This window comes from Scomber scombrus, chromosome 22, assembly GCF_963691925.1.
Source record: "Scomber scombrus chromosome 22, fScoSco1.1, whole genome shotgun sequence".
NCBI classification, from domain to species: Eukaryota; Metazoa; Chordata; class Actinopteri; order Scombriformes; family Scombridae; genus Scomber; species Scomber scombrus.
The window spans coordinates 3224322-3248401 of NC_084991.1; the positions used below are offsets into that span (position 1 = coordinate 3224322).

General features: G+C 39.9%; 4 protein-coding genes and 1 pseudogene across 4 annotated transcripts in view; 3 read left to right on the forward strand and 2 right to left on the reverse strand.

Moving 5' to 3' along the window:
- Positions 1-906: 906 nt before the first annotated feature.
- LOC134004565 (E3 ubiquitin-protein ligase TRIM21-like) lies at positions 907-4369 on the forward strand. The gene is made up of 2 exons (XM_062443891.1): positions 907-1139; positions 2288-4369. The coding sequence occupies exon 2, from the start codon at positions 2290-2292 to the stop codon at positions 3928-3930; it is 1641 nt and encodes a 546-aa protein (XP_062299875.1). The 5' UTR covers positions 907-1139; positions 2288-2289; the 3' UTR covers positions 3931-4369.
- A 2560-nt stretch (positions 4370-6929) lies between these two features.
- On the forward strand, positions 6930-11463 carry LOC134004567 (E3 ubiquitin-protein ligase TRIM39-like). The gene is made up of 3 exons (XM_062443894.1): positions 6930-7004; positions 7140-8547; positions 9286-11463. Exons 2-3 carry the CDS (start codon positions 8538-8540, stop codon positions 10911-10913), a joined length of 1638 nt encoding a protein of 545 aa, XP_062299878.1. The 5' UTR covers positions 6930-7004; positions 7140-8537; the 3' UTR covers positions 10914-11463.
- A 1923-nt stretch (positions 11464-13386) lies between these two features.
- On the forward strand, positions 13387-15196 carry LOC134004568 (zinc-binding protein A33-like). Its single transcript, XM_062443895.1, has one exon. The coding sequence runs from the start codon at positions 13387-13389 to the stop codon at positions 15025-15027; it is 1641 nt and encodes a 546-aa protein (XP_062299879.1). The 3' UTR covers positions 15028-15196.
- A 2268-nt stretch (positions 15197-17464) lies between these two features.
- LOC134004800 (SIN3-HDAC complex-associated factor-like) lies at positions 17465-22749 on the reverse strand (annotated as a pseudogene).
- A 418-nt stretch (positions 22750-23167) lies between these two features.
- LOC134004801 (SIN3-HDAC complex-associated factor-like) overlaps positions 23168-24080 on the reverse strand; it is a 5708-nt gene continuing 4795 nt past the window's right edge. Inside the window, exon 6 of the mRNA XM_062444196.1 lies at positions 23168-23291. Within this exon, the coding sequence (XP_062300180.1) occupies positions 23168-23291 (124 nt within the window). The remainder of the gene's footprint in view (positions 23292-24080) is intronic.

Consider the following 24080-nt stretch of genomic DNA (forward strand, 5'->3'; position numbering starts at 1 on the left):
TCGTCCTTATGTAAGTTTTTTAAAATCTGTGGTGACAAATCATAGTAATCATAATAACAGGGTTTGATTGTTGTACATATAATAAGCGCTGGTAACTTTTTATAAAGCCATTTTTTAAAAAGAGTTTAGTCAAACTTGTGTATCTAATTTAATGCAGTGGTCTCACCACCAGGGGCCTTGGACCATCCAAAGTCAGTCAATGTGGTTTCAGGAGACTTAAATGTTAGATACGATTTTACAGTTTTTCTAATTTGCCAATGCAAGTTATACAAGTTGAACAGTGTATATAGAACATAAATGATGGATACTAAAATCGTAAAACGAAACTCTCTGGTCAGTCCCTGTTGTATTTTAGATGAATGTACTTTCATTCTGGGTCTAGAGAGAAATTTAACACACACAGAATGCAGTTACAGAACGCTATATATACAGTGCTGCATATACAAAAGCTTAAAGATCAACACCAGAACTCTTGTCTTACACTCCTGCACAGAGATAAGAACACACAGTGATAAGAGAGCAGCCTGTGTAAGGCCATGTCTTATCATCATGGCTTGTCCGACTGGCCCCTACTAATTGTGACAGAGGGTCGTGCCTGTTAAAATCATACAGGACATCTTGTCATGACAATGATTCAGAATTTCAGTAACATCTTCAATGTAAATGTCCACCACAGTAAGAAATAAAGACTGACTGGGAGTGTTTAGAAGGTTGAGATTTATTTGAGTAAAGAACTTGTTTATCAGGAAGCATTGCTCTTTGTTCTTTATCTCTGTGTCTTGGTGCTTTTGGCAACTGACACGTGGTCTGTATTGCAGTATCTGCGAAAGCCTACTTGTATGCTGGATTTCTGGTAACTGCCCAAGTGCCCTTTGATACTGCAACAGTGTGGAGCTTCATCAGAGCTCACTGCGACATGATTGATCAAACATTTGCAAACGTAAAGACATTATGTTGTAAAATGGACTGGTCATATCAGTGCAGTAAAAGGCGGAGCAACACTGGAAGAACATGGGTCAGCATCACAATGAGGAAATGAAAGTTAAAGAATCTCACAGTTAGTGGAGAGAAAAGAAAAGAAAGACAGCCGGCTTCTTCAGACCTTTTAACACACCTGCACCAGTCTTATATACACACAGGTGAGTGCAGTACATCATATTTACTGTGTTTAAGAACAAAAACAGAAGTTTCATTGTTTTTATTGGCTGCTGGAAGTGTTTCAGTGAAGTACAGTTTCACTTGAACTGTCTACTAGTAGCACACATCGTCCAAAAATGTTTCTACTGCTGTTCAAGATATTCTTAAACTAAAAAGACAAAAGAAAAAGAACTGGTAGTGTTGATTATTTTAGCTTTTGCAAAGTCAGAGTAACAGAAGAGTGAGGAAGCCAACATGTTTTTATCAGCACGGACTTCAGCAGGGCGTCAGCTGACAACAGTCTGATCTTTAAAGATATTGTGAACAACAGGAAAATAGAGAGCAGATCTCCTGATAGAGATGACATCTGATAAAAGATAAAACCCTGCATATAATATTAACGACAAATATTAAGAGATACACAAATACATTGGAGTGCCTTTGTAGCAGAGTGGCTACAGCACATGCTGTATAATGGCAGTGTCCCTGGTTCCATTCCGGCAAGGGACCTTTACTGCAAGTAATTCTTTCTCTCTCGGTTTCTTGTTGGCCTCTATGCCATCTACCGTCAAAGGCAAAATGCCACCAAATAAATCTTTTTTTTTTTTTTTTTAAAACAGAGAGATACACAAATGATGATACACAAGTGATTATATTCAGGTGTCATTTATCTTATTTTCCAATGACAGTGAACACTTGAATTTATTATAAATGAAGATAATGATGAATATTTAATGTCAGTAAAGTCTTTCAGACTAATCTTTTAGTTACTTGTTTTGATTCAACATATCCTGTCTGTCCTGGTGTCCTTTTATATCAACACCTGATTTGTGCAGTCTAATGTAATTGAGCAGAACTGCTATAAATAACATCATTGTTCAGCTTTTTCAAATACCAATCTGATTTATACAGTGTTAAGACTCAGAAATGAGGTGAAGGACAAAGTCATGTGTCAATCTGACCACCAGTTATTCTACTTTTAGTAGTATTATAATAGTTTCTGTAAATAAGTAAGTTTAAAAAGAGTTTTTTTTTACCAAAAGTAAAAGCTGCTAAAGAGGTAGTTCACCTGTATTTTTCACTCATCATTAATAAGTGTTGTTTTTTAAAGATTTGTTTTTCTCAACATCTGGTTTGGTTTATTTTTTAGACATGTCTTCTGCCAGCAATCTGTTATCTGAAGATCAGTTTCTGTGCTCCATCTGTCTGGATGTGTTCACTCATCCAGTCACCATACCATGTGGACACAACTTCTGCAAGAACTGCATCACACAACACTGGAATACTAAAGTCCAAAATGATTGTCCCCTGTGTAAAAAGGTTTTTAACACAAGACCTGAGCTGCACATCAATACATTCATATCTGAGATGGCTGATCAGTTCAGACAGTCAGCTGTAAAGAAAAGCAGCAGCTGCTCAGAACAACAATGGACCAACACAGGAGATGTTCTCTGTGACGTCTGCACTGAAACCAAACTGAAGGCTGTGAAGTCCTGTCTGGTGTGTCTGACCTCCTACTGTGAGACTCACCTGGAGCCTCATCAGAGAATCTCAGGACTGAAAAGACACAAGCTGATTGATCCTGTGAAGAACCTGGAAGACAGAATGTGTAAGAAGCATGATCGACCTCTGGAGCTGTTCTGCAAGACTGATCAGATGTGTGTGTGTCAGTTCTGCACTGAGACAGATCACAAGTCACATGTCTATGGTCCTCTGAAAGGAGAATATGAGGTGCAGAAAGCTAAACTGGAAAAGACAGATGCTGGAATTCAGCAGATGATCCAGAATAGACGACTGAAGATTCAGCAGATTAAGGAGTCAGTGAAGCTCAGCAATGAAGAAGCAGACAGAGAGACAGCAGACAGTGTGCAGGTCTTCACTGCTCTGATAAAGTCTGTTGAGAGAAGTCTGGCTCAGCTCATTGAGATGATTGAAGAGAACCAGAAAAGAACAGAGAAACAGGCTGAAGGCTTCATCAAAGAACTGGAAGAGGAAATATCTGAGCTGATGAAGAGAAGTGCTGAAGTGAAGCAGCTCTCACACACTGAAAACCACCTCCAGTTCCTCCAAAGCTTCTCATCCCTGAACCCTGCTCCACCCACCAAAGACTGGACACAAGTCAGAGTTCACTCATCATATGGGGAGATTCTGAGGAGAGCTGTGGCTCAGCTAGAGGAGACACTCAGTGAAGAGATGAAGGATCTTTGTGCTGATGCTGAGCTGAAAAGGGTCCAGCAGTTTGCAGTGGATGTGACTCTTGATCCTGATTCTGCAAGTCCCTATCTCATCTTGTCTGATGATTGGAAACAAGTCACATGTGGTGATGTGGAGAAGAAACTCCCTGATAATTCAAAGAGATTTTCCTATTGTAGCTGTGTTTTAGGAAAGCAAAGTTTCTCTTCAGGCAGATTTTACTATGAAGTTCAGGTTAAAGGGAAGACTGAGTGGGATTTAGGAGTGGCTAGTGAATCGATCAGCAGGAAGAAACAAATCAAAGCAAGCCCAAAGACAGGTGTCTGGGCCATATGGTTGAGAAAAGGTAATGAATACAAAGCTCTTGCCGGTCCCAGTGTCCTTCTCTCTTTCAAGTGGAAGCCTCAGAAGGTGGGGGTATTTGTGGATTATGAGGAGGGTCTGGTCTCCTTTTATGGTGTAGATGCTGCAACTCTTATCTACTCCTTTACTGGCTGTAATTTTAGTGAGAAACTCTATCCGTTCTTTAGTCCCTGTGATAATAATGATGGTAAAAACTCAGCCCCTCTGATCATCTGTCCTGTCAGTCACACTAATTAGACTTGTGTTGTGTTCCTTTGGACAAATGAACAGTGATGATGGACGATGTCATTTAATTTACTTTACAGATTCTGGTGAATGTGGTTATTACTTGATCTCTTGCTATAATCACTAATATTTTACATTTCTGATATGCTTCTGATGTATCCCATTGGTGCTCACATATTTACCAATAATAATGTAATGTAATCAATTGTCATGTTTTTCTAAAAAAGTTATTTAAACCTGTGGTGACAAATCATAGTGATCATAATAACAGGGTTTTGATTGTTGTACATGCAAGAAATGCTGACATCTTTTTATAAAGCAATTTTTAAAAACAGCATACTCAAACCTGTGTATTTAATTTAATGCAGTGGTCTCACCAGGGGTTAGGACCATCTAAAATCAGTCTGGGTTTCTCTAATAAATTATGGTCTCATTATTCAAATAAAACAGTTGATCTGGTCAAAACATATTCACCTGGTGACATTGAGTTTTCTTAATCCACCATGTTGGGAACAACTGTTTATATTTAGATAAGATTAGATTGCCTTTATTGTCATTATACACTCACCGGCCACTTTATTAGGTACACCTTGCTAGTACCGGGTTGGACCCCCTTTTGCCTTCAGAACTGCCTTAATCCTTCGTGGCATAGATTCAACAAGGTACTGGAAACATTCCTCAGAGAGTTTGGTCCATATTGATATGATAGCATCACGCAGTTGCTGCAGATTTGTCGGCTGCACATCCATGATGCGAATCTCCCGTTCCACCACATCCCAAAGGTGCTCTATTGGATTGAGATATGGTGACTGTGGAGGCCATTTGAGTACAGTGAACTCATTGTCATGTTCAAGAAACCAGTCTGAGAGGATTTGCGCTTTATGACATGGCGCGTTATCCTGCTGGAAGTAGCCATCAGAAGATGGGTACACTGTGGTCATAAAGGGATGGACAAGGTCAGCAACAATACTCAGGTAGGCTGTGGCATTGACACAATGCTCAATTGGTACTAAGCGGCCCAAAGTGTGCAAAGAAAATATCCCCCACACCATTGCACCACCACCACCAGCCTGAACCGTTGATACAAGGCAGGATGGATCCATGCTTTCATGTTGTTTACGCCAAATTCTGACCCTACCATCCGTCACAGCAGAAATCGAGACTCATCAGACCAGGCAACCTTTTTCCAATCTTCTATTGTCCAATTTTGGTGAGCCTGTGCGAATTGTAGCCTCAGTTTCCTGTTCTTAGCTGACAGGAGTGGCACCCGGTGTGGTGTTCTTCTGCTGTAGCCCATCCGCCTCAAAGTTCGACGTGTTGTGCGTTCAGAGATGCTCTTCTGCATACCTCGGTTGTAACGAGTGGTTATTTGAGTTACTGTTTCCTTTCTATCAGCTCGAACCAGTCTGGCCATTCTCCTCTGACCTCTGGCATCAACAAGGCATTTGCGCCCACAGAACTGTCGCTCACTGGATATTTTCTCTTTTTCGTACCATTCTCTGTAAACCCTAGAGATGGTTGTGCGTGAAAATCCCAGTAGATCAGCAGTTTCTGAAATACTCAGACCAGCCCTTCTGGCACCAACAACCATGCCACGTTCAAAGTCACTTAAATCACCTTTCTTCCCCATTCTGATGTTCGGTTTGAACTGCAGCAGATCGTCTTGACCAAGTCTACATGCCTAAATGCATTGAGTTGCTGCCATGTGATTGGCTTATTAGAAATTTGCGTTAACGAGCAGTTGGACAGGTGTACCTAATAAAGTGGCCGGTGAGTGTATATGCATACAACAAAATTAAAATTTCTACTCTGGGGTGCAAACATAAAAACACAGGTCATTGAATAAAACGTATGACCTTTAATGAAATAATACAAAGAATAGATTAAATAATATATATTGCACATCATAAAATAAAGTGCAGGTGTGTAGCAGCATGAGTGGACGACATTGTCCTTAGTTCTTTATTTTATTTAAAGAGCAAATTGCTTGAAACATTTCTTTGAATCTGGAGGTCCAAGTCTTGGCCGACCGGTAGCACCTGCAAGAGGCCAACAGTTCAAAGAGGTGGTGACCTGGGTGGGTGTTGTCTTTGATGATGTTGGTGTCTCTGTTGAGGTAGCATGATGTGGTAGTATCCTCCAGAGAGGGCAGTGTGCAGCCTATGATTTTCTCCAAAGTCTTCACCCCTGTCTTATGTGCTTATTTATTTTTATCTGTATATTCTGTATGTAAATCTCAGGAACATTCATATGTAAATAATCTCAGGAACTTCTGCAGATTCCACATTTATATATTTATTTACACAAAGATCAAATTTACTGTATTTTATTTGATCTTATTTTGACTTATTTATTGTTGATTCTATTTTTAGTACTGTTTCACCCTTACAATGCTACTTTTTCCACTGTACTGTTTTGAATTCCTCCCAAGTAGGATCAATAAAGATACATCTTATCTTATCTATCTTATCTGCAGCAGAGCAGCTAGCACCAAACTGTCATGCAGTAAGTTAGCAGGCCCAGTAAAAGGCCACCAGCAGCTTCCTTTTGGTGTTGTGCCTTCTGAACACTCTCAGGAAGTGCAATCTTTGCTGTGCCCTCTTGCTGTGGTGTTGGCTGACCAGGACAAGTCCTTGGATATTAGGACCCTGAAGAACTTGAAGGTCTGTGCCCTTTCCACACATTCCCCATTTATGTAGAGAGGGTCAAGATCTGTGTCACATTTCCTTCTGAAGTCCAGTATTAACTCTTTGGTCTTTGTGGTGTTCAGTATCAGGTTGTTCGCCGAACACCACTCTGGCAGTCTCTGAATCTCTTCCCTATATGCCAAATCATCCTCTCAAGTGATGAGACCGACAACAGCTGTGTTGTCAGCGAATTTGAATTTGGTGTTGGACGAGTGGGCTGGTGTGCAGTCGTAGGTGTATAAGGAGTACAAAAGTGGAGGCAGCACACAAGTTTGTGTTGCACCAATGGTTAGTTTGATGGAGGAGGAGATGTGGGGCCAATTTTAACTCTCTGTGAGCGGTTTGTAAGGAAGTCTTTGATACATGTGCAGGTGGTGATGGAGAGGTCTAAGTCTTGTAGTTTGCTGGATAAGATGTTTGGGATGCTGGTATTAAATGCGGAGCTGTAGTCAATGAAAAGCATCCTCACATAGCTCTTTCGGTGTTCCGGGTGGTTCAGTGCAATGTGGGTTGCGATGGGGATGGCGTCTTCAGTGGATCTATGAGCTCTATAAACAAACTGCTGAGGGTCAAACGTGGGAGGGAGACTGGTTTTAATGTGGTGCAGGACAAGTTTCTCAAAACACGATCACTGGAGTAAGTGCAATTGGTCTGTAATCATTCAGGTCCACAGAGACTGGCTTTTTGGAAACTTTAATGATAACTCCTCATTCAAGAAGCCACACTGGTGAACATTGCTCATGTTCTGTATTAGACCTGTGCTTTTTCCTGCTTTGACATGTCTAAACATCTGCTGTGAAAAAGGTTGATTTGAATCATGTTTGCAACATTCTGTTTGAAATCCATGAATAACGTAAACATACACAATCATGTTCTCTTGTTTAAAGCAGAATATAACACACGTGGCAATGCTGACTGATGAACAGTACCATGAGCTTCATGCATCAGGTTACCTGCTATCTTTCGCATACAACGTTCTACCATGGTCCAGATGTTTCAGGAGTTTTCATTGGGTAGTCGTTGAATGGCACAGAGGAAATGCAGAGCAATATGTTTAATTATTTTAATTAGTTTAATAATAAAATATGTTTATAACTATAATAATTTATTGTTGTATCTGAGTATTGGGGTGGCTGTGGCTCAGGAGGTAGAGCAGTCATCCTCCGATCGGAGGTTCAATTCCCGGCTCCTCCAGTCCACATGTCCATGTAGCCTTGGGCAAGATACTTATTTCCGAATTGCTCCCAGTGGCTGCGCCAACGGTGTATGAATGTGTATGAATGGTTAGTTTCCTTCCTGATGAGCAGGTTGGCACCCTGCGTGAGAGTCCCTGTCATCAGTGTATGAATGTGTGTGGATGGGTGAATGTGAAATGTAGTGTAAAAGTGCTTTGAGTGGTCAAAAGGACTAGAAAAGCATTATATAAGTACTGTCCATTTAGCACTGGTATTTGAGTAAAGAGCTTGTTTATCGGAAAGTATTGTTCTGTCTTTAACTCTGTCTCTCTCTAAATCATTGATAAAGGATATGATATATTATATTTACAGTATGCAGTATTATTCATATCATTCTTATTAGGAAGTTTATTAACTCATAACCATACAATCTTACTTCTCCCTCATTAGCACCATGGAGATGCCCTGGAGCAAGACCCTCAACCCCAACTGCTACATCAGATCAGACTGTGGTTGTACTGGGCAGTTTCTGCTGTGAATGTGTGTGACTGTGTGAGTGTGAATGGGGACTTCCTGTTGTCAGTGAACAAAGGTAGAGAAAAAAATTAGAGGCGGAGCAACACTGGAAGAACAGGGGGAGTGTGTCAGCATCACAACGGGGAAATGAAAGTTAAAGAATCTCACAGTTAGTGGAGAGAAAAGAAAAGAAAGACAACCAGCTTCTTCAGACCTTTTAACACACCTGCACCAGTTTTACATGCACACAGGTGAGTGCAGTACATCATATTTACTGTGTTTAAGAACAACAACAGGAGTTTCTTTGCTTTTATGGGCTGTTGGAAGTGTTTCAGTGAAGTAAAGTTTCACTTGAACTGTCTACTAGTAGCACACATCGTCCAAAAAATGTCTCCACTGCTGTTCAATTTACTCTTAAACTAAAAAGACAAAGAAAAGGGACTGATTGTGTTGATTATTTGAATCAATCATACTGAATAAATGTTCACAGTTTAGTTTATTAAAATGAGCTACTGATTTTCAGTAACTTGTTTTCTGTGCATTTTATATGTTTGGACATTTCCTGTCTGTACTGGTGTCATTTTATATCAAAACCTGATTTGTGCAATCTAATGTAATTCAGCACAACTGCTATAAATAATACAATTGATAAGCTTTTTAATGTACAGATCTGATTTAAATCACTGTTTAGACTTAGATATAAGGTGAAGGACAAAGTCAAGTGTCAATCTGATCACCAGTTATTATAGTTATTAGTAGGATTACAATTGCTGTTGTAAATAATTAAGTTTAAAAAGACAGTTGGCTAATAACACTATTGAATTCTTCATACACAATCTTTTACCCTTCACCAGTGGCTAAAGAGGTAGGGGACCCTTAATCTATTATTCCAGTTATTCCACTTTTATTTATATATTTACCACTCATCATTAACACGTGTTTTCTTTTAAAGGTTCATTTTTCTGTGTCTGGTTTGGTTTATTTTTTAGACATGTCTTCTGCCAGCAGTCTGTTATCTGAAGATCAGTTTCTGTGCTCCATCTGTCTGGATGTGTTCACTCATCCAGTCACCATACCATGTGGACACAACTTCTGCAAGAACTGCATCACAGAACACTGGGATATTATTTCATACTGTCAGTGTCCCATGTGTAAAGATGTCTTTGACAGAAGGCCTGAACTACGAGTCAATACATTCATATCTGAGATGGCTGATCAGTTCAGACGGTCAGCTGTAAAGAAAAGCAGCAGCTGCTCAGACCAACAATGGACCAACACAGGAGATGTTCTCTGTGACGTCTGCACTGAAACCAAACTGAAGGCTGTGAAGTCCTGTCTGGTGTGTCTGACCTCCTACTGTGAGACTCACCTGGACCTTCACCAGAAAATGACAGTGATGACAAGACACAAGCTGATTGATCCTGTGAAGAACCTGGAAGACAGAATGTGTAAGAACCATGATCGACCTCTGGAGCTGTTCTGCAAGAATGATCAGATGTGTGTGTGTCACTCCTGTGCTGAGTCAGGTCACAAACTTCATCACATTGTTCCTTTGATAGAAGAATATGAAGAGAAGAAGGCTGATCTGGGAAAGACAGAGGCCAAAATTCAGCAGATGATCCAGGAGAGACGACTGAAGATTCAGCAGATTAAGGAGTCAGTGAAGCTCAGCAAGGAAGATGCAGACAGAGAGACAGCAGACAGTGTGCAGGTCTTCACTGCTCTGATCCAGTCTGTTGAGAGAAGTTTGGCTCAGCTCATTGAGATGATTGAAGAGAACCAGAAAAGAACAGAGGAACAGGCTGAAGGCTTCATCAAAGAACTGGAAGAGGAAATCTCTGAGCTGATGAAGAGAAGTGCTGAAGTGGAGCAGCTCTCAAACATTGAAGACCATCTCCAGTTACTCCAAAGCTTCTCATCCCTGAACCCTGCTCCACCCACCAAAGACTGGACACAAGTCAAAGTTCATGCATTATATGGGGAGACTGTGAGGAAAGCTGTGGCTCAGCTGGAAGAGACATTCAGTGAAGAGAGGAACAATCGATGTGATGATGTTGAGCTGAAGAGGGTCCAACAGTTTGCAGTGGATGTTACTCTTGACCCCGAAACAGCATATGCAGCTTTCATCCTGTCTGATGATGGAAAACAAGTCAAATATGATGTGAAGAAGAATCTCCCATATAATCAAAAAAGATTTAACTATCGCTGTGTTTTAGGAAAGCAAAGTTTCTCTTCAGGCAGATTTTATTATGAAGTTCAGGTTAAAAGGAAGACTGAGTGGACTTTAGGAGTGGCCAGAGAGTCGATCAACAGGAAGGGACACATGAGATGGAGCCCAAACAATGGTGTCTGGGCTATGGATTTGAGCGATGAAGATGGATACATAGCTCATACTGTCCTTCTCTCTCTGAAGTCAAAGCCTCAGAAGGTGGGGGTGTTTGTGGATTATGAGGAGGGTCTGGTCTCCTTTTATGATGTAGATGATGAAACTCATATCTACTCCTTTACTGATTGTAAGTTTACTGAGAAACTCTGTCCATTCTTTGATCCCTGTAAAAATGATAGTGGTAAAAACTCAGCCCCTCTGATCATCTGTCCTGTCAGTCACACTGATTAAACGTGTGTTGTGGTCCTTCTGACAAATGAACAGTGATGATGGACAATGTCATTTAATTTACTTTACAGATTCTGGTGAATGTGGTTATTACTTGATTTCTTGTTATATTCAGTGATATATATATAATTATATTACACTTTTGATGTATTCCATTACTGCTTTAACATATAGTAACCTACTCATTTACCAACAACAATCCAATACAATGACATAACAAAATGTGTATGTAATAGTGTGAGAACATCACAAAATATTATCCTTGTGGTGTTTAAACCTGCAGCGACAAATCATAATAATCGTTATAACAGAGTTTGATTGTTGTACATATAAGAAGTGCTGAAAGTTTTTTACAAACTCATTTTTAAAAACAGCATACTCAGACTTGTGTATCTAATTTAATGCAGTGGTCTCACCACCAGGGGGTTTGGACCATCCAAGATCAGTCTGAGACCATACAAGGAGGTCACAGGAGACTTGAATGTTAAATACAATTGTACAGTTTGTGTAATGAATTATGGGCACATTATTCAAATAAAACAGTTGATCTGGTCAAAACATATTCAAATTGTGACATTGATTTTTTTAATCCATGAGGTTCGGAATTTATGTTTATATTTATGACTGATGTTTAATCTTTAAATGTGTTTTATTCTGAATGTAATCACCAGTTCAATCATAGGAATAAAGCATGTTTATTCCACAGAAAAGATGATTCATATTGGAGAGCTCACTGATTAATAATGATTGAAGACAGAGTTCCTGATCTTCTGGCTGTAGAGTGTGTGCTGCTTCATTGGTTCTAGTTAGTTCTCAAAGGTACAGTGGTTCACTGCTGATCCAAGCAGTAACTTTCCTGCTTTGACATGTCTAAAAATCTGCTGTGAAAAAGGTTGATTTGAATCATGTTTGCAACATTGTTTGAAACCCATGAATAATGTAAACATACACTAGCCTGTTCTCTTGTTTAAAGCAGAATATAACACGTGGCAATGCTGACTGATGAACAGTACCATGAGCTTCATGCATCAGGTTACCTGCTATCTTTCTCATACAACGTTCTACCATGGTCCAGATGTTTCAGGAGTTTTCATTGGGTGCTCGTTGAATGGCACAGAGGAAATGCAGAGCAATATGTTTAATTATTTTAATTAGTTTAATAATAAAATATGTTTATACCACTGTTGTATCTGAGTATTTGGGGCGGCTGTGGCTCAGGAGGTAGAGCAGTCATCCTCCGATCGGAGGTTCAATTCCCGGCTCCTCCAGTCCACATGTCCATGTGGCCTTGGGCAAGATACTTATTTCCGAATTGCTCCCAGTGGCTGCGCCAACGGTGTATGAATGTGTATGAATGGTTAGTTTCCTTCCTGATGAGCAGGTTGGCACCCTGCGTGAGAGTCCCTGTCATCAGTGTGTGAATGGGTGAATGTGAAATGTAGTGTAAAAGTGCTTTGAGTGGTCAAAAGGACTAGAAAAGCATTATATAAGTACAGTTCATTTACCACTGGTATTTGTGTAAAGAGCTTGTTTATTGGAAAGTATTGTTCTTTCTTTAACTCTGTCTCTCTCTAAATCATTGATAAAGGATATGATATATTATATTTACAGTATGCAATATTATTCATATCATTCTTATTAGGAAGTTTATTAACTCATAACCATACAATCTTACTTCTCCCTCATTACCACCATGGAGATGCCCTGGAGCAAGACCCTCAACCCCAACTGCTACATCAGATCAGACTGTGGTTGTACTGGGCATCTTCTGCTGTGAATGTGTGTGACTGTGTGAGTGTGAATGGGGACTTCCTGCTGTCAGTAAATAAAGGTAGATTAAAAATAAATATTAGAGGCGGAGCAACACTGGAAGAACAGGGGGAGTGTGTCAGCGTCACAATGAGGAAATGAAAGTTAAAGAATCTCACAGTTAGTGGAGAGAAAAGAAAAGAAAGACAACCAGCTTCTTCAGATCTTTTAACAGACCTGCACCATTCTCATACACACAGGTGAGTGCAGTACATCATATTTACTGTGTTTAAGAACAACAACAGAAGTTTCATTGTTTTTATTGGCTGCTGGAAGTGTTTCAGTGAAGTAAAGTTTCACTTGAACTGTCTACTAGTAGCACACATCGTCCAAAAATGTTTTCTACTGCTGTTCAAGATACTCTTAAACTAAAAAGACAAAGAAAAATAACTGGTAGTGATATTTGAACTTCTGCAAAGTCAAAGTAACAAATGAGTGAGGAAGCCATCATGTTTTCTAAAGAGATCAGTTCAGTCATTTTTTGGATTTTTTTATGCTTCTCATTTTTTGCACAAAAAAAACCTGATATATTTTTCCACGTTACAATTTTTTTCTATTCTATATTAGTTATTCCACTATTATTTATATATTTACCACTCATCATTAACAAGTGTTGTTTTTTATAGATTAATTTTTCTCAACATCTGGTTTGGTTTATTTTTTAGACATGTCTTCTGCCAGCAGTCTGTTATCTGAAGATCAGTTTCTGTGCTCCATCTGTCTGGATGTGTTCACTCATCCAGTCACCATACCATGTGGACACAACTTCTGCAAGAATTGCATCACAGAACACTGGAATATTAATTCACACTGTCAGTGTCCCATGTGTGAAGATGTCTTTGACAGAAGGCCTGAGCTACGGGTCAATACATTCATATCTGAGATGGCTGATCAGTTCAGACGGTCAGCTGTAAAGAAAAGCAGCAGCTGCTCAGACCAACAATGGACCAACACAGGAGATGTTCTCTGTGACGTCTGCACTGAAACCAAACTGAAGGCTGTGAAGTCCTGTCTGGTGTGTCTGACCTCCTACTGTGAGACTCACCTGGACCTTCATCAGAAAATGACAGTTATGACAAGACACAAGCTGATTGATCCTGTGAAGAACCTGGAAGACAGAATGTGTAAGAAGCATGATCGACCTCTGGAGCTGTTCTGCAGGACTGATCAGATGTGTGTGTGTCAGTTCTGCACTGAGACAGATCACAAGTCACATGTCTATGGTCCTGTGATAGAAGAATATGAAGGTAAGAAGGCTGATCTGAAGAAAACTGGGGCTGAAGTTCAGCAGATGATCCAGAATAGACGACTGAAGATTCAGCAGATGAAGGAGTCAGTGAAGCTCAGCAATGAAGAAGCAGACAGAGAGACAGCAGACAGTGTGCAGGTCTTCACTGCTCTGATCCAGTCTGTTGAGAGAAGTCTGGCTCAGCTCATTGAGATGATTGAAGAGAACCAGAAAAGAACAGAGGAACAGGCTGAAGGCTTCATCAAAGAACTGGAAGACGAAATATCTGAGCTGATGAAGAGAAGTGCTGAAGTGAAGCAACTCTCATACATTGAAAACCATCTCCAGTTCCTCCAAAGCTCCTCATCCCTGAACCCTGCTCCACCCACCAAAGACTGGACAGAGGTTAGAGTCCATTCATCATATGGGGAGATTCTGAGGAGAGCTGTGGCTCAGCTGAAGGAGAGACTCAGTGAAGACATGAAGAAGCTGTGTGATGATGCCGAGCTGAAGAGGGTCCAACAGTTTGCAGTGGATGTTACTCTTGATCCTGAAACAGCACATCCTAATCTCATCCTGTCTGATGATGGGAAACAAGTCACATGTGGTGATGTGAAGAAGATTCTCTCAGATAATCCAAAAAGAATGAATTTTAGTCACTGTGTTTTAGGAAAGCAAAGTTTCTCTTCAGGCAGATTTTACTATGAAGTTCAGGTTAAAGGGAAGACTGAGTGGACTTTAGGCGTGGTCAGAGAGTCGATCAACAGGAAGGGACAAATCACGTGTAGCCCAAACAATGGCATCTGGACTGTATTTTTGAGAAATGGATATGAATACAAAGCTCTTGATGACACTCGTGTCCTTCTCTCTCTGAAGTTGAAACCTCAGAAGGTGGGGGTGTTTGTGGATTATGAAGAGGGTCTGGTCTCCTTTTATGATGTAGATGCTGTAACTCTGATCTACTCCTTTACTGGCTGCAAATTTACTGAGAAACTCTATCCAGTCTTTGGTCCCCGTAATAGGGATGGTGGAAGAAACTCAGCCCCTCTGATCATCTCTCTGGTCAGTCACACTGATTAGACTTGTGCTGTGGTCCTTCGGACCAATGAACAGTGATGATGGACAATGTCATTTGCTTTACTTTACAGGTTCTGGTGAATGTGGTTATTGATTGATTTCTTTTTATATTCAGATATTTTAAAATTCTGATATACTTCTGATATATCCCATTACTGCTTTAACATATAGTAACTTACCTATTTACCAACAGCAATATAATGTAATCACTTTAGCACTGCTGTGAGAATATCAGAACATGTAATCCTTATTCAGAAGCAGTAGATAGTTATTGAAACCTGCAGTGACAAATCAGTGTTCATAATAAGACAGGTGTTAAAGGAGAGGTATTGTGTGTTGCACTTAGAGAACAGAGACGTACTCTACTGATGATCCACACGATAAATATCAGTCTGCTTCACTCACAGCTGATTGGAAGAACTGTTGCCTTAGAAACGATCAACACACCATGTACTGTTCCACTGCCTCCTGTTTGTGTTTGTAAAGAATAAATCTGTTCCACTGTTGAATTAAAAGTTGTTGAATTGACACATTATAAGTAATTTCTGTTAAGTTTATTAGAGTTAATTTCAGCAATTTAGTGCAGCCATGACTCTCCTGATGTGGGGACAATATTAGTTTAAGTTAAATAATGAGTGTCTACCCAAGCCTCACAATTTATAAGTGTTCGCAATACTGATATCGTTAATGATCAGGTCTTTTCCTGTTTGACCTTTGACCTACTAAGAACACAGACTCAATCATGTTACAACACTTAAACATGACAAATGACATTTATTGAACAAGTAGAAATTACAAGCGTGTATAAAAATACAAACTTTGCTTTTAGAAATGACCAGTAGTGCATCTCCTGCTGCAAATATTGTTCTAGATTAAGTGCAGACCTAACATCACATGCTAATACCACTGTAACTAAAAGACAAAAAAAAACAAAAAAAACATGTTGCATCTCTACCCAAAATATGAGGAGTACAAGAATCTCTCTAAACTACATCCCATAAATACGATATTTAGAGAAGAAAAGTAGAGTTTTTAATACAATCATTTCCACTGTGTTCAGTCTATATGGCAGCATTGTACAGACATCCTGAAATTCATTCATGTCCACAAAGACCAAAGAATACAGCAGAGTATTGAAAATAAAATATTTGAAAGGATAAGTTAATAAATAAAAAGACATTTTTGACATATACGCTCCACATATTGTTTAACTAAAGAGGAGGAATGTGTAAGCTTTTCTTCCTTTAACATGGTTCAGTACTGTGAGTAAAGCTGCTGCTGGATTACAGGTCATTTGGTTGAATAGATGAAATTAAATACATGGTCCATTATCTGTAGTGCTGCTCAGCTACTGAACTACTGAATGGTAGAACTGAAACTACAACCTGGTGCTGTAAAAGTAAAACGGCATTAACAAAAGCATCTTAAAGCAGAAAATATTTCCAAAGGTCCAAAAAAAAGCAACAGGTGTGTCCAGTATCCCTGAAATCTGATTGGACACACCTGTAAAGGTACAGATTAACCTGAAACTACCAGATTCTGTGATTACTGATGAAAGCTTCAAGACATGGTTCACAATCTGTAAGTAGACATATGCTTGTTTTTATTTATATACAAAAATATATATTCAAGCTGTACATCAACACACCAACAAGGCAAATTTAACCCCCTACCCCCACCCTCCCTCTGCTCACCCCCTAATAAAAAGGTGTGAAAAGCACATGCAAAATCTTCCTATCTTTGAGTAACGTGAGCTCTGCAAACGGCCACAGAACCTGATTCAAACATTCCCAGAAGGCCTCAAACTAAAACTCATCTACTCGTAGGAGAATCCTCACAGACTTTTATTTTTTGGTGTGCGGGAAAAAAATAACGGGGTGTATTTTATGTTACCGTTCAAATATAAATAGCTACCGAACCCGTTCCCACACGACCAAAAAAAAAAGCTGTTGAAGAGCAGCGACGACATCAGCGTGTGTTGTTGCCGTGGTCTTCCTGAGGGTTGATTTAGCTTATAATGGTTCACTTTACAGTTTGAAAAATAACAGCTGCATCTGAACTGGTGCTGAGAGCTGGAAGCCTCCCTGAACATGTGCTTGTGCATGAATCTCTTTCTTTGTAATAACAATGATCCGAAAAGCTAAGTTTTTGTCGTAGTTCATTATTTACAGACTTCACGAGGACATGAGCACTATGGACGACAAGGAAACGCTGTGATTGCTTTTGGTAAAGAGACACACAGCTATCACTCTACTGGATCAGCTTTAAAAATGTTCAATATATTTTTAATGCTGATATTTAATCTCTTGAGGAATTTGCGTGTTCTTTCACTACGAGTTTCACATGATAACAGAATAATAGAAAAAAAAAGACAAAGCTAAATATTGGACTGAAGTTCATTCATTTCAGTTGAACCTTAGTTTGTAAAACCATCAATAGACTAGGCTGTCACTGTTGTCTCTACTAAGGCAAAATCAATCATCATCATCTGAGAGGAAACGTGAAAGATATTTATGTTTGACATCAAGGACAAAAATTGTGGATAAAGCTGTTTGCCAACATTGTAAAATGCTAACGGCAACATTAGCTTGTAACACCATGACTGAACTGAACAATGCTAATTCTCCACCACAGTTTAGCGTCAAGCTACGTGGGTAACTCTTGAAGTAATTGGAATGAATTTTGTGAGTTAATATTCTTTCTAACTCAACCTCTACGGCCCATTTAGCGACTGAGCTAACGTGCTGGTGCTAGTGTCAAAAAAAGTGACACTAAAATTTATTAGAGCGTCTTTGTGAGAAAAAAAAAAAGCCAGCTAGATTGCTAAGTGAAGTTAGCGAGCTAAAGAAGAAGAATTTTGTGAATTAATAGTCTTTCTAACTCGCTTTTCTGAAAATGTCAGCCCCTATTGTCCATTTAGCAACTGAGGTACATGCTAGCACTAGTGTCAAAATAGTGGCCCTAAAATTTATCAGAGCATCTTTGTGAAAAAGCAAAAAAAAGCACACAAAAAAAAAAGCCAGCTGGATTGCTAAGCTAAGTTATACAAGCTACATTGATGAACTGTTACCTATGAAGTCATCAACGCAGTAGCTTGCTAACTAGCACAAAGCATCCGGAACATTCTTCACTAACGTGCTCTGCTTGCTGTCATACTGCATACTTGTATAAATGGGTCTGATCATATTGGTTTTTACTCTTATCTTACAAAAGCCATACTGGTGTGGGCTTAGTTTTGAAGAAGTTGATGGCATTATGCCTTTAGTTACCTCTATATAAGAGACACTCTACTTTACATAAACCCAGAAATTCATTAACAAAACAAACAAACAAAGAAAAAAAAGCTGGTAGACGAGTTGAGATCCTATCAGAAAATGAAGTAGAATCATGAAACAGAGCAGCATTTGAGAACAAGAGGAAAGGCAAAGAGTTGGAAGGCTGCTCTCATGTCTATGGCTCCGTCCTGTGAGTAAAGGGTGTATCCAAAGGTGTCCGGGCTGCATTCATATATCCAGCATTTCAGACCCAGAGAAAAATAAAGTATTTACAAAAAGACAATCTCATAGCAGGCAAAGACACTGAAAAGAGAACTGGTCCAGGTGGTGTCAGAGAGTCTGGAAGGAAGGGTTGCAGCAGCTTGTTAAAGATGGAGAAACTACAGTGAGGTTTGGTCTGTTGAGTGTCGTGTGTCAGTGTCTCATCCTGTGCATCCATCCATTGAGGAAGACTTTACCAACCCTGTGCTCCCATCACTGTATTGCTCCTCCTCCTCCTTCTCCCTCCTCATCCTCTTTCTCCTTCTCCTCTTCTTTTCCTCTCCTCCTCCTTCTTCTCCTCCTCCTCCTCCTCCTCTCTTCTCTTTCTCCCTCTCCTTTTCCTTTTCCTTTTCCTCCTCCTTCCTCTTCCTCCCTCTCCTTCTCCTCCTCCTCCTCCTCCTCCTCCACCTCCACCTCTTCTTCTTGTTTGGGTACAGGGGATAGTGACATGCTCACTGCGATCTGTCCTGCTGCCTGCTCCTCCTCCTCTTCCTCTTCCTCTTCGTCCATCTCCTCCCCTTCTTCTTGTTGCTGGAGCAGGTCTGGTTTCCTCTGACAGCAGGGCTTGTACAGGTGGGGATCAATGATGACTTCACCGTAGCGTCCCTTATAAATGATCCCACAGCACACCTTCTGCCTGCAACGTCAAACAGGTTTCTATCAGAGAGTGAGTACACCTACAATGCAACCAGCACTTCTGGAAGATAATGAAGAGCTCCAGTTTGTTTAGAACAGGCATGTCCAGATAACACATAATATATACACTCACTGGCCTCTTCATTAGGTGCACCTTTGCAATCAAGCTGTCAATTCTACATTTATGAAGTTTATGTTTATCATTGAGGTCATAGTGGGTGATGGAGGTGTATTAGGGTGCATTATATTGACTGGCGTTCCTAATATTTTGTCCACTCCATTAACATACATGAGAGGGGCAAAATATTAGGAACACCAGTCAATATAATGCACCCTAATACACCTCCATCACCCACTATGACCTCAATAATAAACAAAGTAGAATGATCATGTTCCAGACAATGTCAACAAAAATGTATAAACTTCATAAATGTAGAATTTATAGCAGATATATTATGAGCATGTGCATAAAGCTGTTCCGAATAGATGAAAGATAACACACACAGATTATGAACACTAAAAGACAAGTGTGTCGTGGGTTAAAAGAAACAAAAAAACCTGGAATTTGACTAAGTTTAAAAGAGCTGATCATTTAGGTTTTATTATTACTTTTTGAAACACTAATGAGCAGACTGACAGGTTCTGCAGGTGCACAAAGATGGAGTAATTTTAGCCACTTATGCATTTAAGGATGGATCACAGAACCAATAACAAGACTGATCATATAAAATGCTGAATTTGTTTAAGTCACATGACTTTGTGACAATCAGTTCTGTGAAGAAAAACTCTTCTCCTGATAAAAGCAGGTATGAAAATAGTGCTTAACATGTTGAATTAACTTTTATTCTACAGAAATCTCAATGAGACAAAATACATTTGCAGCAAAAAAAAGAACAAGTGAGAATCACTCAAGAATGTGATCTTGGTATATTTTATGCATCTTATTGTTTCTCAGGTGTACTGGAAGTGCAGCTGAAGTAAATATGTTGAAATCAAGATCACTACATCATTTCTTTTCTGAGGATGGTTCACTATTGGAATAGAATAAATCTGACCTCTGAACTGCACCTGCTGAGCCCTCACTCACAGAGCAGGAGCTGACTGTGTGATGAGCTGCTGCACATTTGGACTACAGATCCAATAAAAACCGCAACATTTTTATGTTTTTCAGAGGACTGATGTCTAATGCCTGTGTGGAGTTTATGTGCGCGTTCATGAACTGGACTGGTTGGATGGATGAACGGGAGCATCAGAGTGAAGGGGGGAGTTTGAGTCCATGAAAGAGATGGTTACCTTTTCCAGTAGGTGAGGTCCAGGAAGGAGAAGGCTGGAGGAGGGCACTGCCGGCTGAAAGCTCCGTGTCCGAGCCCTCGTCTGATGGGTTGCTGTAGCTGGGTGACTGAGCGGGTGAGGTGCTGGAGGTGGTGCTGTGGGCGTCAGAGTCTGGGTGGGACACAGAGGACACTGATGAGTACAACACTTCCTACTGACCTGAAGAGTCACAGTTCAGACTGGCTGCCTGCAAATTCACTTTATACAGAGATCCAATAAGAACGTGTTCTAAACATGCTGTTCTCTATATTACAGTGTGTTTGATTACGGTTCTGCAAAATGTCACAACATGAAATAATTCAGCTTTGCTAAATTTAAAACATAATTTAACATTACTTTAGACTGAATTCTTTTTTTGGATGATTTATATGTCATCAGTTCAGAGTGAGTGAGGTGTGTGTAACAGTCCTGTATGAAGAATCAAATTAAGGCTGACCTGTGTTTAATCTCTCACAAAACATGCAGTGTGTTTGTGTGTGAGTGTGTGTGTGTGCGCAGAAAGTGTCGGAGCTAGTGTGGTAAGTTATGAACAGCACATGGCACAAGTGTGATGTCATTAATAATTGTGAACCTGTGCTATAAAATAGTGCACGCTGCCATCTGCTGGTACAATTTCTTTCTCTATATAACCTCACACATTAATATTCTACACTAAGTTCAGACAGGTCTCCTGCTGTGACCTGTGTGTGTGATTATGTGTGTGACTTGTTTTTTTGAACTTGGAGTTAATATATGACAGGAAATAATAAGCAGTGACAGGAAACATTGAAACTGAAAATAAGAATTAAGACATGTGCAAGAACTGTAGTGAGCAATGAGTCAGAGCCAGCTAACTGTGAATTTCTTTATCTATTTCTCTGTGTCATTGTCCTGTCTTATTTAGTTGTAAGTTTTATTTAGTGTATGAGTAGAGTTCATATGATTGTGGAAGTTGTTCACTGACATGATATGATGATATGTACCTGAACATATATTAGTGATCTGTTACAGTTGTGTAGGTTTTTATCTGCAGCCAGTTTCAGGTTTATTACAATAACTAACCACATACAGTCACACAATGACAAGTCACTCTCTTAAAATACACCACTACCACCCACAGTGAGAATGGGAGTATTGGAAAAAAAAGCCTCAGATATAACATCACTAACTGTACAGTGTATTAACAATGTTAATAGTACAGTGTAAGTCAGTACTGTCTGCTTACTGTTTCTCTTCAGCTCACTCTGCACTCGACTCATCTGGCTCGGCCTCAGCTTCTTGTGAATCTTTTTCGTCCTCAGTATCGACTTCATGCTCGTCCCTGCTTTTGCGTCGACCACCTGGAACCACACGGGAAACGAGGTTATAAACATTTATAGAAACGCAAGCTGAGTAATGGGACCACACAGGTAAGCGGTGTAAAGTCAGATGTTTCAGAATCACAAAGTGTCTGAGATGAAGCACCGTAAAAAAGTTCTACGAGTGTGATGCTATTGAATGTTTTCTTACGTGATTCCAGTTCTTCTTGGACCCAGCTGGAAGTTTTTTCCATCTCTTGACCAGCAGGACGCAGGCGTTACAGATGTCACCGCAACGCACCTCACCCAGCCTGCAGGGACAGAAGAGTCACACCAGCTGAGCATTAAACCGATACACACACACACACCATACTCCATCAGATTTATCCATTCTATACGTGCATTATTAGATCAAAAGAAACTCTAGTGTGCATATTTAATACACCTTTTACTTGTATCTTTGGCGTCCACTACAACTGGAAATAATGTAATATTCATTTTACACAGAAATCTGCTCCTCGTGCTAAATCACAAATAACCATGACAACAGGCCTTGGCAACATGCAAGTCAGCAGAAAGTAAGTCATCATCAGAGCTGTGACACATTCCATGACTCAAAACTGGGCTTGAGCACAGTCTAAAACACAGCTGGATGTGTCAGAGAGTGAGTTAGGCGTGCTTAACAATAGAGAATAAAAGCAGGTAAATGAATGAGTCAGGAGGTCTCTACAAGAACAGCACCACAGCAGAAACCTCAGTGATGCTTTAAGTCTATTAGTCACACATCTGGACCTGTGGAAAGTGCTGCAGACTCACCCGAAGCAGCTCTTGAAGTCGGTCTCATAGCGTTTGCTGTCTGTGAAGCGGGAGCTGGACGACTTGGCTCTGCAGATGCAGCAGCCGTCTATGCTCCGGTACATCTTCGGCTTGTGGAAGCCAAACATCTGCAAGTGAAAGAGAAACACAAACACATGCGACAGTTAATGACACTTACTTATTGGGAAGGAAAGGAATGGCAGTATAGATGAGATGCTTGCCATGGAAAAATGGGCCAAATTCATAATGTAACAAAAGATGATAAATCAAACTTTTAAATCTAGTGAAGTAATGTCACCAGAAGACTGACACAACAGATAAGCATATTACATCCTATTACAAATGTTACATACTATTTATAACCATTGTTTATAGCTCCACAAAGAGCCAAATGGAAACATAATAGCAGGATCTAAGTGAGTAATATGCACATTTACGTCATATGACATTTAAGCCGACCCCCTCCCTCTTCTCCTGTGGACATAGGGGGAAGAAGAGGAGGGGTGTGTGTGTGTATGTGTGTGTGTGTGTAGTGAATGAGCCAGGTTATCGGGCACAGGGCTGAGCATCAGCAGGGAGGAACAGTGCGGCCCGGCGGCCTCTTACGCAATCATGGTGCTGATGCAACTGGAGGCTAGACATGTGTCCGGGATGTTGAGCCGAGGTGATGCTGGTCGACAAAAACAACTCAATCACACAAATCAGATCGCACTGTCTTTTTTTTTTTTTTTTTTTTTGTTGACGTGCATCACACTCACTTCATGTCATTTACTAGTGTCAGCGACGTCAGATTAAATAGTAAAAAAAAAAAAAAGAAGCAAAAATGTTCAATCTGACTACAATGTAGAGATATGTGAGCTGTTAATAAATGTGTCACCGACTGCTGAAATGCGTTCGCATGGTTCTGGGATGTGATCGTGTTGGAGACGCCATGTGCTGCCAGTGATTGTGTAATCCTGTCCTGGCTGAGGCTGAGCAGCAGGATGGATGCGTGAGGCGGCGTGCTTGCTCTGATTGCTGCACACTAGTCAAGTTCTAGCCCGACGTTTAAAGCCGCTAAACAGCAGACGATGGACGAATTTGACGGTTTTAACGTCGTCTGATTGACACTGAATTGACATTCACCTCTTGCTATGACTGAATGCCGTCAGAGATGATGTCCTTTGACGCTGTTATATCGAATTGAATTGAGTGTATTGAGTCGCTTCTCTCCTACATGTGCGCTCATATAAACGCTGATTGGCCGTTCAGCAACACGACTATAAATCCTCACTGTGACTGGTTAGAAATGCTAAAAAAAAACCCGTTTTTTTTTTTTTTTTTTTTTTTTTTTTTTTTTTTCTTTTTTTTTTTTATTTTTTTTTTTTTCTTTTTTTTTTTTTTTTTTTTTTTTTTTTTTTTTTTTTTTTTTCTTTTTTTTTTTTTTTTTTTTTTTTTTTTTTTATTTTTTTTTTTTTTT